General features: G+C 54.1%; 1 protein-coding gene across 1 annotated transcript in view; it reads right to left on the bottom strand.

Moving 5' to 3' along the window:
* Positions 1–4970: 4970 nt before the first annotated feature.
* Positions 4971–13360, bottom strand: part of Dnmt1 (DNA methyltransferase 1) — a 48034-nt gene continuing 39644 nt past the window's right edge. The window contains exons 29-39 of the mRNA XM_052188967.1: positions 11685–11877; positions 10439–10523; positions 10063–10191; positions 9675–9957; positions 9412–9553; positions 8014–8180; positions 7559–7736; positions 6962–7157; positions 6359–6639; positions 5609–5699; positions 4971–5319 (exon numbers count right to left, since the gene is read on the bottom strand). Of these exons, the coding sequence (XP_052044927.1) occupies positions 5285–5319; positions 5609–5699; positions 6359–6639; positions 6962–7157; positions 7559–7736; positions 8014–8180; positions 9412–9553; positions 9675–9957; positions 10063–10191; positions 10439–10523; positions 11685–11877 (1780 nt within the window). The 3' untranslated portion in view covers positions 4971–5284. The remainder of the gene's footprint in view (positions 5320–5608; positions 5700–6358; positions 6640–6961; positions 7158–7558; positions 7737–8013; positions 8181–9411; positions 9554–9674; positions 9958–10062; positions 10192–10438; positions 10524–11684; positions 11878–13360) is intronic.

Here is a 13360-nt window from a genome sequence, read left to right as displayed (position 1 = left end):
ACACCAATAACCCCAGCACTCAGGAAGTCAAGGCAGCCAGATGACAGCAAGTTCAAGGCCAGCCTGAGCTACAAAGTGAGACCTGGAGAAGGCCTGGCCTGGACGGTGGCGGTGGGCACGGACTCAAGGTTGCTAGGATACTTACAGCAAGTTGATGTGCTTATAAAGAGAAGGGGGATACGTTCTATGGGGTGTGGTGAGGCATGGGGGAAGGGGGTGTCTCAGCGGGCCCATGCCAAGGTGTCCCTTCCCCCTGAGGGACCAGCCACACGATGGTATAATATAGAATAGGGCTTATTCAGGGCATGGGGAGGGGAGTTAAGAGGGTGGTAGAGGCAGGGAAAGGCAGAGAGAATGAAGTCAAGGCCATGAGCAGGTGGAGAGGGATTAGGAAAGAGAGGGGGGAGGGGAAGGGGACAGCAGGAGCAAGAAGGGACGGGAGTGTGAGAGGGACGAGGGGCGAGCAGCCCCTTCTGTAGCAGGTCAGGCCTACCTGGCTGTTGCCAGGTAACTGTGGGGTGGAGTTTAGACAGAATGCTAACATTCTCCATTTTGGTTTAAATTAAAAAATAGGAAAAATTAGAAAGAGCTGACGGCGAAGCAGGAATAGGGTCGTCGTGATATCTGGCTGCTTCCTGCTGGCATTGGGGCGACGTGTCGCTAGGGAACCTAGACGAATGGGAATAATGTGGGGTGTTTGTTTAGTCTTAGGAGAGTTGTCTGTTTCCTGCTGTCCAGGGTCTGTGGGGCCATCTGAGGATAGGCCAGAAGGATCAAGTCCAGTAGAAGCATCTGTGTCTGTGACAGGAGACGGAGCATCTGGAGGTCGCTTCTCTGCAGCTGTCCTAGATGTGGTAAGCCCCTGGTCTTGACAAGATGCTGAAACACACATATATATATTCATTTATAATTAGAGATTAAGTATGTTTGGAAGAAATAAATGTTTTTTTCTTAAGACGTACATTTGGAACCCAGAGCAATCCCACCTTTCGGAATAGGTAGGAAGTAGGAACATTGGGCAGATGTACTTATCTGGGTGGAGTCTGTTTGGTCCGTGAGAGGAAGATCTGAGTGGGTTTCCTGTAGCTTATAAGTTTACCAAAGAGATAACAACATGAGTTATCAACATGAGCAGTCTTTAAGATGGGCCTTTTATGGAATAGAAGGAACAAGAATTTGTGATTAAAAAGTTGGATCCTACATATAGTGGATGTTTCATTAGAGTTAAGAACCTGAATAATGTCAGGAGGGTGGCAGGGCAAGAAGAGGGAATATGAAGCATTTAACTGATGGAAACTGAGTTGGCGGAGCCCTAAGCAAGACTGCTACACCACATCCCTGAATCTGAGGGGTGGGCTGGGGGGAGGGCGGGAGAACGTAAGAAGCAGGACAAGATGGCCATGGCAGTCAGGCCTCTAGCATCAGCAACAAACCTGCACGAGAGAGACTGACCTGTAGGGTCAGGATGAAGAGGGGGTTCACAAAGCCCCGCCCTCCCTGCTGAAGGACTGGCAGATATGGATTCTAGAAAGGCACAGTCACAGCCTTGAGTTGTATACCCAAGGGTGAGCCCACCAGGCCGCAAGGGTCAGTTCCTAGTCTGTGGCCACATAGATGACAGGGGCAGGAGTGATGGTTCAAGGCCAGGCCGGGCAGTGGTGGCGCACGCCTTTAATCCCAGCACTCGGGGAGGCAGAGGGAAGCGGATTTCTGAGTTTGAGGCCAGCCTGGTCTACAGAGTGAGTTCCAGGACAGCCAGGGCTACACAGCGAAACCTTGTCTCAGAAAAATAAAAAGTTCAAGGCCAGCCTATGCTATATGAGACTATCTCAAAGTTGTTTTTAGAGATAGGGCCTCTGAGTGGCCCTGGCTGTCCTGGAACTCAACCTTTAAACAAGATTGACTTCAAAAGTCAGATATCTGCTCAAAAAAAGTTTAAAATGTATTTCGCATCAGCGTGTATGACTGCAGTACCTGAAGAGGCCAGAAGAGGGTGCCAGACCCTGGGGACTAGAGTAACAGGTAATTGTAAGCTATTTTGTAGGGTGCTGGGAACTAAACCCAGGTTCTTTTTATTGCTTGTTTGGTTTTGTTTTTTTTTTTTTTTCCGAGACAGGGTTTCTCTGTGTAGCCCTGGCTGTCCTCGAACTCACTCTATAGAGCACGCTGGCCTCGAACTCAGAAATCCGCCTGCCTCTGCCTCCCAAGTGCTGGAACTAAAGGTGTGCGCCACCACCACCTGGCCCCAGGTTCTTTTTAAGAGCCGCTATTACTCTTACCTGCTGAGCTGACTGTCTAGCCTCCTCTTCTATGCTCAGTCAACTTGATCAGTGGAAATACAAGTTTCTTTATCAATAAATCACACAGCCAGGCCTGGGTGGCGCACGCATTTAATCTCAGCACTCAGGAGGCAGAGGCAGGTGATCTACAAGTTTGAGGCCACCCTGGTGTACAGAGCAAGTTCCAGGACAAGCAAGGATGTTACACAGAGAAACCCTGCCTTGAAAAACCAAGAAAGTCACGCTTAGGCAAAACTGTTAGAAGTCAAAAAGGCTTGGTGCAGCTCCTTTAACATGACTTTACAGTGACTTCCACGCAGTTCCAGTGGTAAAGAGGAGCAAGTCTGACTTACAGAAACCATTCTCGGGCTGTCCAGGTGACGCAGCAGGTAAGAGCTTGCTGCTAAGCCCCATGCCCCTTTGCCCTCTGCATGTGCACCAGGGAGCACAAGGCCACACACAGCTGTACAACAGTTTGGGTGTGGCGGCACACACCTTTAGTCCCAGCACTTGGATGGCAGAGGCAGGCAGATCACTGAGTCTGAGACTAGCCTGATCTACAAAGTGAGTTACACACACACACACACACACACACACACACAATCACACCCTCAAATTAATTAAAAAATGTCAGGTGTAATAAAGGATACCTTTAATCCTGTACCTGGAAGGTAGGGGCAGGCAGATCTTTTGTACCCAGGCTGTTTTATAGTTTCAGGCCAGCCAGAGCGTAGTAATTTATATGAGAATGGTCTTGTGTATCTGGATGTGTGGTCCCTAGATTAGGAGTGGCCTTATTGGAGGTGTCTCGTGTGTGTGTGTGTGTGTGTGTGTGCGCGCGCGCGCGCGTGCGCGCCTCCCACGGATACAGATGAGACCTCAGCCACTGCTCCAGCAGCACCATGCTCCCCCACCTGTCACCCTGACGTGGTCCCAGCCGCGACTGTCACGGACTCACTCTCTGAAGCCGTCTCATAAGCAAGCCCCCAAAACGGTTTCCTAGTTCCTTGGTCATGGTGTCCTCATGGTAATAGAAACAGCACCAGGGGACACAGTGAGAGTCTAACTCATTACCAACACAAACCCCTTACTCTGGAGCAATGGGACGGCTCAGTGGCCGGGTACAGATGTGCGAGCGGGGTGAGTGAGCGCCCAGAGCCCACAGGCGGGTGAAGAGCACACACCGCAAAGCTCGCGACCACCGCCTGGGCACCCGCCTACCCCATCACACTATAAATTTTGACATAAGAACCTTACAGAGCTGGGGGTTTGGATCAGCTGGTAGTGTACTGGTCTGGCACTGGCTCTGTCCCCAGCACCCCAGAAGAGAGGGGTGCTAGCGCAGGTCTCAAACCCAAACCATCTGAGCACACTGTTCTGATCAGGGTCTGACCTTTGAGTTTCTGTTCCTGAACGTGAGCTCTGAAGGATGACCAGCTTCATCACGGAAGCGCGCCTGTGCCCACAGGCCGGGGTGTGTGGAGGCGGAATCTGACACACGTAAATCACAAGAGGCCAGCCCGAAGGCCACCCCTGCAAGCTCACTCTTACGACGGCAGCTGCGCCACAGAGGCGGAGAGGCTTCCGTTTACTCATGAGTGCATCTCCCAGTGATCTGTGTGTGGTACAGTTACAAACACAGGCAAGAGAGCCGAGTTCCAAGCTAGCCTGGGCAGCATAGAGAGGCCTTAAATTCCTGCTATATCTAGTACAGTCCAAGAGCACTTGGAAGGCAGGAGGATTGCCGCAACTAGTAGTCCAGCTGAGCTACACAGTGAACGCACTGGTCAGACAGTCTACCAGAAAGCTATGTGTAGCCGCCAGCAGCTACATGTAAACCGGGTTACCTGTTGAGAGAATTTTGGGGTCATAGGGAAGAGCGGCGAAAAGAAAGTACGGCTAAGTCAATGTTCACTGATCAAAGCCGTAAACTTTAATGGCGCCGGACCTTTTAACAGTTCGGGCAAACCCTTCCCCCCAGACTCCAGGCTGAGTTCCGGTGGAAGTTGTCTAGCTTCTCTTGGAGGTCTTCGTCTTGACTGCTCCGGCAGCTGGGTGGGTCACCTGTTTAATTCAGGAATTCCTATACCTGGAGGAACAATGAACTTGACCTTTACTACGTGCACTCCACCCTAGGTGGAGCAGGATCCTGGCTAACTGGGAGAAGTTAACCTTGACCAAAGTCAAACTCTGACCAAGTGCAAGACTGCCCCAATATGGCTCTGTACAGCTATGTGTTGAGCCACACCCACGGACCCAGGAGTCTCTGCTAGACTTGTCTTCCCTAGGTCTTAAGGCAACTGGAGTTCTGCAGGGCAGACAGGAGTTGACAGGCAGGGCAGACAGGCAGGAGCCGAGGGTGGCTCAGCCAGGCTCCCCTTTCTTGCCCCTTGACCCAGGTCTTACATCCTCATGATCCCAGGATGGCTGCTTTATTACCAGACACCACAAAGGTCTGGTAAGGACCCACGGACATTAGCCAAGACCGTCTGAAGAGGCTTTCGGGAAAGACCTACTAGAAAGTTCCGTTTGCCTTTCACTGGGCAGAATCACAGAAGTGTGTCCCACCCAGGCGGATGCAGTGGCTGGTCCACGGACACCCTAAAGCACGAGCCCTTCCCCCCTTCCCCCCACAACCTCCCCTCCCCCGTTGGTGGGAACGCTGCCAGGGGAATCAAGTCACCAGCTGGGTGCTTTACAGAAGCGCTTTATTTTGAAGAAATATCACAACATATAAAACTACATCGAGTCTCACTTGCCACCAGCACAGTGGCAGATCTGATAGAATACAGGATAATAATAAAAAAAAAAACAAACCAAAACCAAAAAACCAAACACCTTAAAATTCAGAATGCACAAAGTACTACACACGGCTTGGTCACAAAACAAACCTTATACAAACAGCTTAGTGTCAGCCATGGCCACAGACACTGAGCACAAAGACTTCAAATGGTGGGGCTCAAAGGGTTAAAAACATCAGTGCACGCGGGGCTCTGGGGAGAGCACTAGTCCTTGGTAGCAGCCTCCTCTTTAACTGCAGCTGAGGAGAAAGGAGAAGAAGTCACTTGAGAACCGCACAGCGCAGCCACTCAGGGCTGGCCTTGACCTGTATGCCGTTGGAAACACTCAGGACTGAGACAGGCTCCCCGAGGTCTCTGCACCGAGGGGCTGGGAGGCAGCCCTTGAGGCTGGCGCCTGCTGACTTGGCCTGACCACTGAGCACAATGCCCACACTGCCCCAAAAGCCACTGTGCGACTGCCCTGGCCCTCCTGCTCTGACCTGGCGTGGACTTGGTAGACACAGTGCCCATGAGGAAAATGGCACATACCTGAGGCGCTCTCCTGAGCGCTGGCCAGCAGGCAGAGCTTGATCTCCCGGCCAATGGCTTTGGCCAGGGGTGGCGGCACAGCATTACCCACCTGCGGGAAGGGTGGAGGGGACACCAGGTTGACCCCAGGCACACCAGTGGCTCAGCCCTTCTGCTGGGATGTCTGCACCCCCACGGGTCACTAACCGGGAGCTCTGCTTGTTCAGTCTTTGAGAAAGGCTCTCTTGGCTGGGAGCTGGAGACCCACCACATGGAGCTAACAGGGAGCCCTTTTTTTTGGATTTGGTTTTTTCGAGACAGGGTTTCTCTGTATAGCCCTGGAACTCACTCTGTAGACCAGGCTGGCCTCAAACTCAGAAATCCACCTGCCTCTGCCTCTGCCTCCCAGAGTGCTGGAATTACAGGCGTGCGCCACCACGGCCCAGCTAACAGGGAGCTTTTTAAAAACTTTAGGGAAATCTGGAAGCAAACTTTGGACACACCGAGATCCAATGTGATTCCTATTGTGAGGCGAGGGTCTAGGGCGTGGGAATGGTGTGCGTGAGCCCAGGGCAGCAGGTCGATGGCTCTGGCAGGGCCCTTTTGTCAATAGCAAAGACCATGTAGGAAAGCCAGCCTGGGAGGAGCATTCGGGCCACTGTGTGCTGTTGCTGACCCACACCGTTACACAACCTGACTCACAAGCGTGTCCCCCCACTCCCAGCCTGAGAGCTGAGGCTGCTCGGTGACCTGCTCTGGCGAGGAACTGACCTGCCGGTGTCTGTCCAGGATGTTGCCGAAGAACCGGTAGGTATCTGGGAAGCCCTGGGAACGGGCGCATTCCCGCACGCTCACAACCCGGTGCTGCTCCGGGTGGAGCACCCGCCCCTGCTTGCCCATGGGCTCGGGGTTGGTGACAGTGGTGCTGAAGAAGCCATCCCACTCCAGACGCCCGTAGAGGCCGGCCCAGTGGTTGTGCCGGTTCCCGGTGTGCGGCAGGCACCAGGGGATGAGGGTGCTGAACTGTCTGGAATCGGGGTCGCAGGCCTTGCCTGTTGCAACAGAACACCGAGCTATGGCCAAGACTGGTGCCAGGCACCAGGGAGACTGAGGCACCTCCTCATCTCTGCAGAGGGGCTTCCGGAGGGGAGTTCTTACGGGTGCTTGAACCGGGGCCCCCCATGCTGCTGTAATCTCACACCATGGCGGCCCTTTACTTAGCAGCACCCAGGCGTGGCCAGGCCGCTGGCTTAACAAGTAGCCGTGATGGGGACTGCTACGAAACCCCAGGAAGCCCCCCCAGGCTGCCATAAGGGAGGCTCCTGCCTTGGGGAAGACCGAGTGGAAGGGGGTGACTAAGGCCTGGGGTCCCACCTTCCGCACAGGAACAGACTCCTCGCAGGGCGCCGGTGCTGCTGTAGCCGTTCTTTATGTCGTGAAAGGTGTACTGCAGCTTATAGGCTATGAGGCCGTCTCTCAGCCGCACTTGTATGTTGGGCAGGTCACGCCAGTCCGATCCCGGGAAGAGCGGGATGTGCCGCATGCGGGCAGCCACCAGTGGGCTCATGTCCTACAACACAGGAGTCCCAGCTGAACACCAGCTCAGGAAGCACAGAAGGGCTCCCGGAGGCTCAGATCCCACCAGGAGGAGACAACCCCCAACCCTAGCCGTGTGAGAACCGAGCTGGGGACCCGTGGGGCGTGTGTGGAGGGACATCAGAGAGGAATACACAGAATGCGGAGGCCCATCATGAAATCAGCTGGAAGCACACACAACATGATGTCTGATGGAGGAGAAGCCCATACAGAAAGGCTATTGAGAGAGGGTGTTGTGGGGACACTGGATGCCAACCCGGGCATGACGCTGTGTGGGTAGGAGATCAGAGATGTTGAACCTCGAGGCCTGTGGAGGGGCTAACAAGCCCGGGAAGGAAGCTGGACCAGGCGCTGGCCAGACGGCAGGGAAGCTACCTTGCAGATATGGTCCCTGAGGATGGGCTGGTAGTGTGATCCTCGCAGCTGCCTCTGGAACCAGGACTGTGGCTCCCCATTGTAGGAGATCTCAGGTGCCGAGGCTCCGTTCTGGATCTCAGGGAGGTCAGACATGGTATCTCGCACCGTGATGGTCCGGAAGGGGCCAGAGCTCAGCCTGCAGCAGAGGTGATCTGTTAGATGTCAAGCGGGCGGCCTCTGCTGAAGAGCTCAGGGTGTGAAGCGGACATGTGTGATATGGGGTGTGTGAGAGCAGCTGTGGCGTGGGCTCTACTCAGGCCTGCTGCCTGCACACAAGGCACAACCTAAGGTGGACGGCGCAGACCTCCTCAGTACGCCAGGCAACACGACCAACTGCCGCTGTCCGGGAGGAGAGCTGGGCAGCGTCCCAACCGACCGCTATCCCGCACGCGGGGGTGGAGCACAGCGCCTACCTCGTGACATTGCTAACGAATTTCTTGTCATCCACCACAACACTCAGCTGGCAGGCACGGGGCGCAAACACATGCAGAGGCTCTGGGAACAGAGGCAGCTTCTCTCCTGGGGCTGCAGCCAGGATGATGGCCCTCCTGCGTGTCTGGGCCACACCATACTGTCCAGCCTGCAGCAGAGGAAAGATGGCATCAGGCAGACTGTTTGTCCAGTTGGCTTCTCCTCAGAGAGCTGAACTGGAAAGCGGCGGCACGAATCTGCAACCCACCAAATGGTCAGCCAGGGTCACGCCATTTGCACAACTCCCATTCTGACTAAATGGAGACACCCCCAAGGCGACAGTAACTACTAAAATCCTTTGTCTGCGTAGACTCCTGCCATCCTGATTCTGCGGAGCTCACTTAAGGCCAACCCCCCCCCCCCCCCAGGAATGCTAACCCATCACTGTCCTTCGGACTCTTGCCCGGTCTCTCCTCACAGTAGCTCCTGCATCTCTAGGAGTCTGACAAGCCCTCCGGGTGACCAACAGGAGAGCTTCTATGCTGGGTGTGCTCTGGATAAACCCTGTTCCCTGGGCCCCTGCTCTCCTTGTGTTTTATTGACCTATACCTACTCATCTGTCAATCCCAGCCCTCCCAGGGGAATGCTGCAGAGGCGGCAGAACCACCAGGGAGGCCCGGAGCCCCCCTTCCCCAACAGCCATGGAAGACAATGGCTGCGGGCCAGAACTGGCCGCGAGCACAAGGAGATGGGTGGGGCCACAGCACTCGTCCCGTGTGGGTCCCACGACTTTCAAGTTACTTTAGAACACATTTGAACAGCGAATTTTGTTGTCTGATTGTGGAATCAAGGTCTCACATAGCCTAGGCTGGCGAAAAACTTGCTATGTAGACAAAGATGAAATCAAGTCCTGATCCTACCTACGACCCTCTTATTTGCTGGGATGATTAGCGTGTGCAAGCACATCTGTATGGCGGCAGCCCAGGCCTCCTGCAGGTTAGACAAGCGCTCTACCACCCGGGCTCCCGCTACCCGTTCATGTTGGGTGCTGGGGACAGGACAAGGCAATGGGCCACGAGTGACTGGGCCACGCTGAGCTCCAGCCGAGAGCTGAGTCCTGAGGTCCTTCAATCCACGGATCCTCCTCCGGCCTTCCAGGATTGGAGAAGACAGGGCTGAGCCTCCGCATCTCACCACCCCATGCTTTTTACAAACCAGGCTTCCTCCATGTAGCTCAGGCTGCCTCCCTGCCTCCCTAGTGCTGGGATTACAGGCGTGTGCGGCCATGCCTGGCTAGCACTATGCCTTTCTATCTGAGCCCAGCCTGTCTTCACCCCGGGCCGGGGATTGTGGTGGGGGACGTGGGAGTCCACCTGCGTCACGACGCCCGCCGCGCCCACCTGGAGCACTCCGAAGGTGCACTGGTAACCCATGCGGACCAGGCAGCGCAGTGTGAGCTTCAACACCATGGAGCGTCTGTAGGACACGAAGTTCCTGACGTTCTCCAGAAGGAAGAACCGAGGCCGGTAGTAGTCACAGTAGCTGCAGGGGCAGGAGGGACACACAGTCACTGCAAACCCCACATGCCCAGGGGCCGGGCCACAGGGCCCCGGCAGCTCCCACAAACCCAGCAAACTGACTTAGGGCGGTGGCCCATGCTTACCTGAGGAAGGAGACCACGAGGGAGTTTTTGAACTTGGAGTACGTGCGGGAGTTGAAGCGGTTCATGCCACTGAAGCCCTGGCAGGGGGGCCCACCACACAGCATCTCCACATCGCCCTTCTGCGGCAGCCTCTGGCCCAGAGAGTTGGTCGCCTCACCAGCCATGACCAGCTTGAGAAGCACGTTGCAGTCCTCTGTGAACACCGTGCTGCCAGGGTTGTTCAGCCGGAACGCCTGGGCTGCCGGCTCCCACATCTCGATGGCCCACAGCGTCTCTGAGATGCCTGACAGACACAAAGCGGAGGCCTGCTATCTTAAACCTGTTTTATTCTGTCTGCTCAAGCGTGCGTCGTCCCAACAAGCCAGCCTCAGCACCAGCTCGGGCCTACCTGCTTGGTGGAATCCTTCCGATAGCCCTCCACAGCCGGAGAACACATCCAGAGTCCGGAGCTTGGGCAGTTTGATGGCTGCCTCGGGCTCTTTGGGCTCTGATACCTGATGCTTTCCCTTCCCTTTCCCTGGAGGAGGAATGTTAATCAGTCATCAGAAGGGCCACCAGAGGGCCCCCCCCCACCTTATTCAGGAGATGCTTTGTCTTGCTATGTGACCTAGAGAGGCCCCTTAAGAGACCTTCCTGATTCAGCCGCCCAAGCACTGGCATCTATGATCCCAGAATTTGGGAGGTGGTTCAGGCTGCCTTGACAGCGTGCACCTTCCCTCACAGAACCACACTCAGGAAGACTGACAGACAGGACAAAGACACACCTTTCCCCTTCCCTTTCCCTTTGTTCCCAGGGCTGCGGGCATGGTTTGGAGGGTCTTCAAAGTTTTTGGTCTTTGAATTGTAGGCCTGCAGAGAGAAGGCACATTAGTACAGAGGGAATGCATGGATCCACTCACGCTGTTTAAGGACTGAGTCTCTTCATCTCTGAGTAGAACTCCAGCCAATCAGCCACCAATGGGACTGGCTCTCGCCACTGGAAACAGACAAAACCTTCAGGCAGCAGGCCGGTAGAGGGGCTGAGGCACAGGCACGATCTAAGGCCAGGCCACCAGGCCACGCTACAGAGAAGCTGTCCACAACCCTCACGGGACTAAAGTGTGCTCCTCCAAGAAGGGGACACTCTCAACACACATCAAAACCCTAAGCACGGCTGTTAGACTACAAAAACAGTCGCAGATAAATTTTAATGATGTTAAGGCAATAAAACGTTGCATTCCCAATTACTACTCTTAAGAGGCTGGGCGTTAACTCTGCAGCACCCCCTGCTGTCAGACCTGCGAGCACGGATGTGCAGCTCTGCCCGAACAACTTACATGGTCAACCATCAGCCCGCCAGCCACCCCGCTCTCCTTGTCAATGCCCAATCCTGCCTCCACAGGCCGCCTGCTGGGCACCATGGCCAGTTTATAACTGTGCTGGGGCCCAACCCAGTGCTCCATGTGTGCTGGGCAAGAACACATCCCCAGCTGCAGTTTTCTTTAAAAACCAAAAATCTCACACTTAAGCGTGTGGTGGGGGGAGGGGAGAGCACCAGCTTTTTAGTTCCAGCACTTGAGGACAGACGACTGCTGCCAGTTCAAGGTCAGCCTAACCTGCATACAGAGTCCTAGGGCTACACAGTGAGACCCTATCTCAAAGACAACTAAACCAAAAACAGTCTGGGGAAATGGAGTAGCGGCTGCTTTCTGAGGACCCAGGTTCAATTCCCAGAACCCACATGGTAGCTCACAATTGCCTGTAGCTCCAGTTTCAGGGATCTGATACCAACAACACACATACATGTGGGCAAAACACCAATTGATTCTCATGAAAAAAATAATCAATAAAAAAAAACAAATAAGACCTCCACACCTATAAGCTGCTTCCTTAGTCTGTTTTCTATCTCCTGTTAGGACATACCCAGGACCTAGCCTAGTGTCTGCTAGCAAAGGCCCGGTCTATCACAGAGCCCCGCCCCAGCCTGAGCCACTTTCATGGGCACCCAGCTCTTGATTTGCCTGGCTCCACCTCAAGGAAGTAGAAGCGGTCGGGTCCGCCCTCAGAGTAATCCTGGATGCTCTCGAGCAGGTCTTCCCCATACTCCACGGTGCAGCGGCCTTGCACTTCGCTGAAGTTCACCACAACTTCCTCATCGCTCCAGTAAAGCAGGTTGATGTCAGCATGGTAGGTTGCCTGGATGGACTTGTGGGTGTTCTCAGGCCTGTGAGCATACCAGGTGAATACTATGTTACCACAAATTTATAATCACAGGCCAGAGCACCCTCATTTGAAATGCCTGGAACCAGCAATCGGGAGCTGAGTCTGAGAACAGGAATCTTACTAGTCCTGTACACCTCACGCCACAGCTGAATTCAAGGCCTTTTATTTGTTGAGACAGTGTCTTGCTCTGCTGCCCAGGCCAACCTCCAACTCAGTGATCCTCCTGCCGCAGCACCTCAACTGATAGAATTACAGACATCAGCTACCAGCCCAGTGGCCCAGGTCCTTCAGGCGACATTTAAAAAAGATTTATTCGCTTTTATTTAATGTGTATGAGATAATTTGCCTCCATGTATGCCTGGCTACAGACAAGTACACTGCCCATGGAGGGCAGAAGATGGCCATCAGGTCCTGTGAACTGGAGTTACACATGACTGTAGCCACCAGCTATCTGGGTGTTAGAAAACAAACATCAAATCTTAAGCACTGGGCTGGAGAGATGGCTCAGTGGTTAAGAACAGCGGCTCTTCCGAAGGTCCTGAGTTCAATTCGCAGCAACCACACGGTGGCTCACAACCATCTGTAATGGGATCTGATGCCCTCTTCTGGTGTGTCTGAAGACAGCTACAGTGTACTTAGATATAATAAATAAATATATCTTTAGGCCGGAGTGAGCGGGGCAGACCAGAGCGAGCTGGGATGACTGGAGCAAGCAAAGGTCCTGAATTCAAATTCCCAGCAACCACATGATGCCCCACAACCATCACTACAGCTACCGTGTACTCATATACATAAAACATAAACTAAATCATAAAAAAATTCTTAAGCGCCGAGCCATCTCTCTGGCCTCTGTGGAGCATTAAGTATACCTGTGGCAGCCTATAAGGTGAGGTCAGCTGGAGAACTTGAATATACTGGTTTGAAGATGCTCGACCTATAAACTGCACCATAGAAAAGACCACATCCCGGTGCGGTCAGCTTGGTGGCCACCATCCTTACATGGCCTCAACAGCACAGCAGGAATGGGATCCGGGCGCCATCGGGGACAGGTCTGCTCTGCCCTCGCCCCACCCATCAGTGCTGGGTGCCCTGCTCTTACAGCCACTCTGATTCTTACAGAGACTAGGAGACTCTGCTGAAGCAGCAGGTGTCTGTCATCCTGTCACTTGGGCTGCCGAGACAGAGCCCAAGTTCCAGCAGTGCTGCAGACACGCTCAGTGGGCCATCCAGAACGGCTTCCTTTCACAGAAGCCCCTCATCACTTCCAGGGACAGGATTTTTACGAGGGGAAGACAGAGAGCTGAGGTAGGATTATCAATACGGGATCAAGGCAGGAATGGACTACATAGTGCGTTTCAGGGGACCCTGAACTCCAGAATGAAACCCAGTTTTGTTATGTTTCAAAGACAGGGTTTCTCTGTGTAGCTTTGGTTATCCTCGCTCTCGCTATTTAAACCAGGCTAGCCTCAAACCCTAGAGATCGA

Source organism: Apodemus sylvaticus, chromosome 7, assembly GCF_947179515.1.
Source record: "Apodemus sylvaticus chromosome 7, mApoSyl1.1, whole genome shotgun sequence".
Lineage (NCBI taxonomy): Eukaryota > Metazoa > Chordata > Mammalia > Rodentia > Muridae > Apodemus > Apodemus sylvaticus.
The sequence above is the reverse complement of the archived record's forward strand: the minus strand, read 5'-3'. Positions and strand labels throughout refer to the sequence as shown.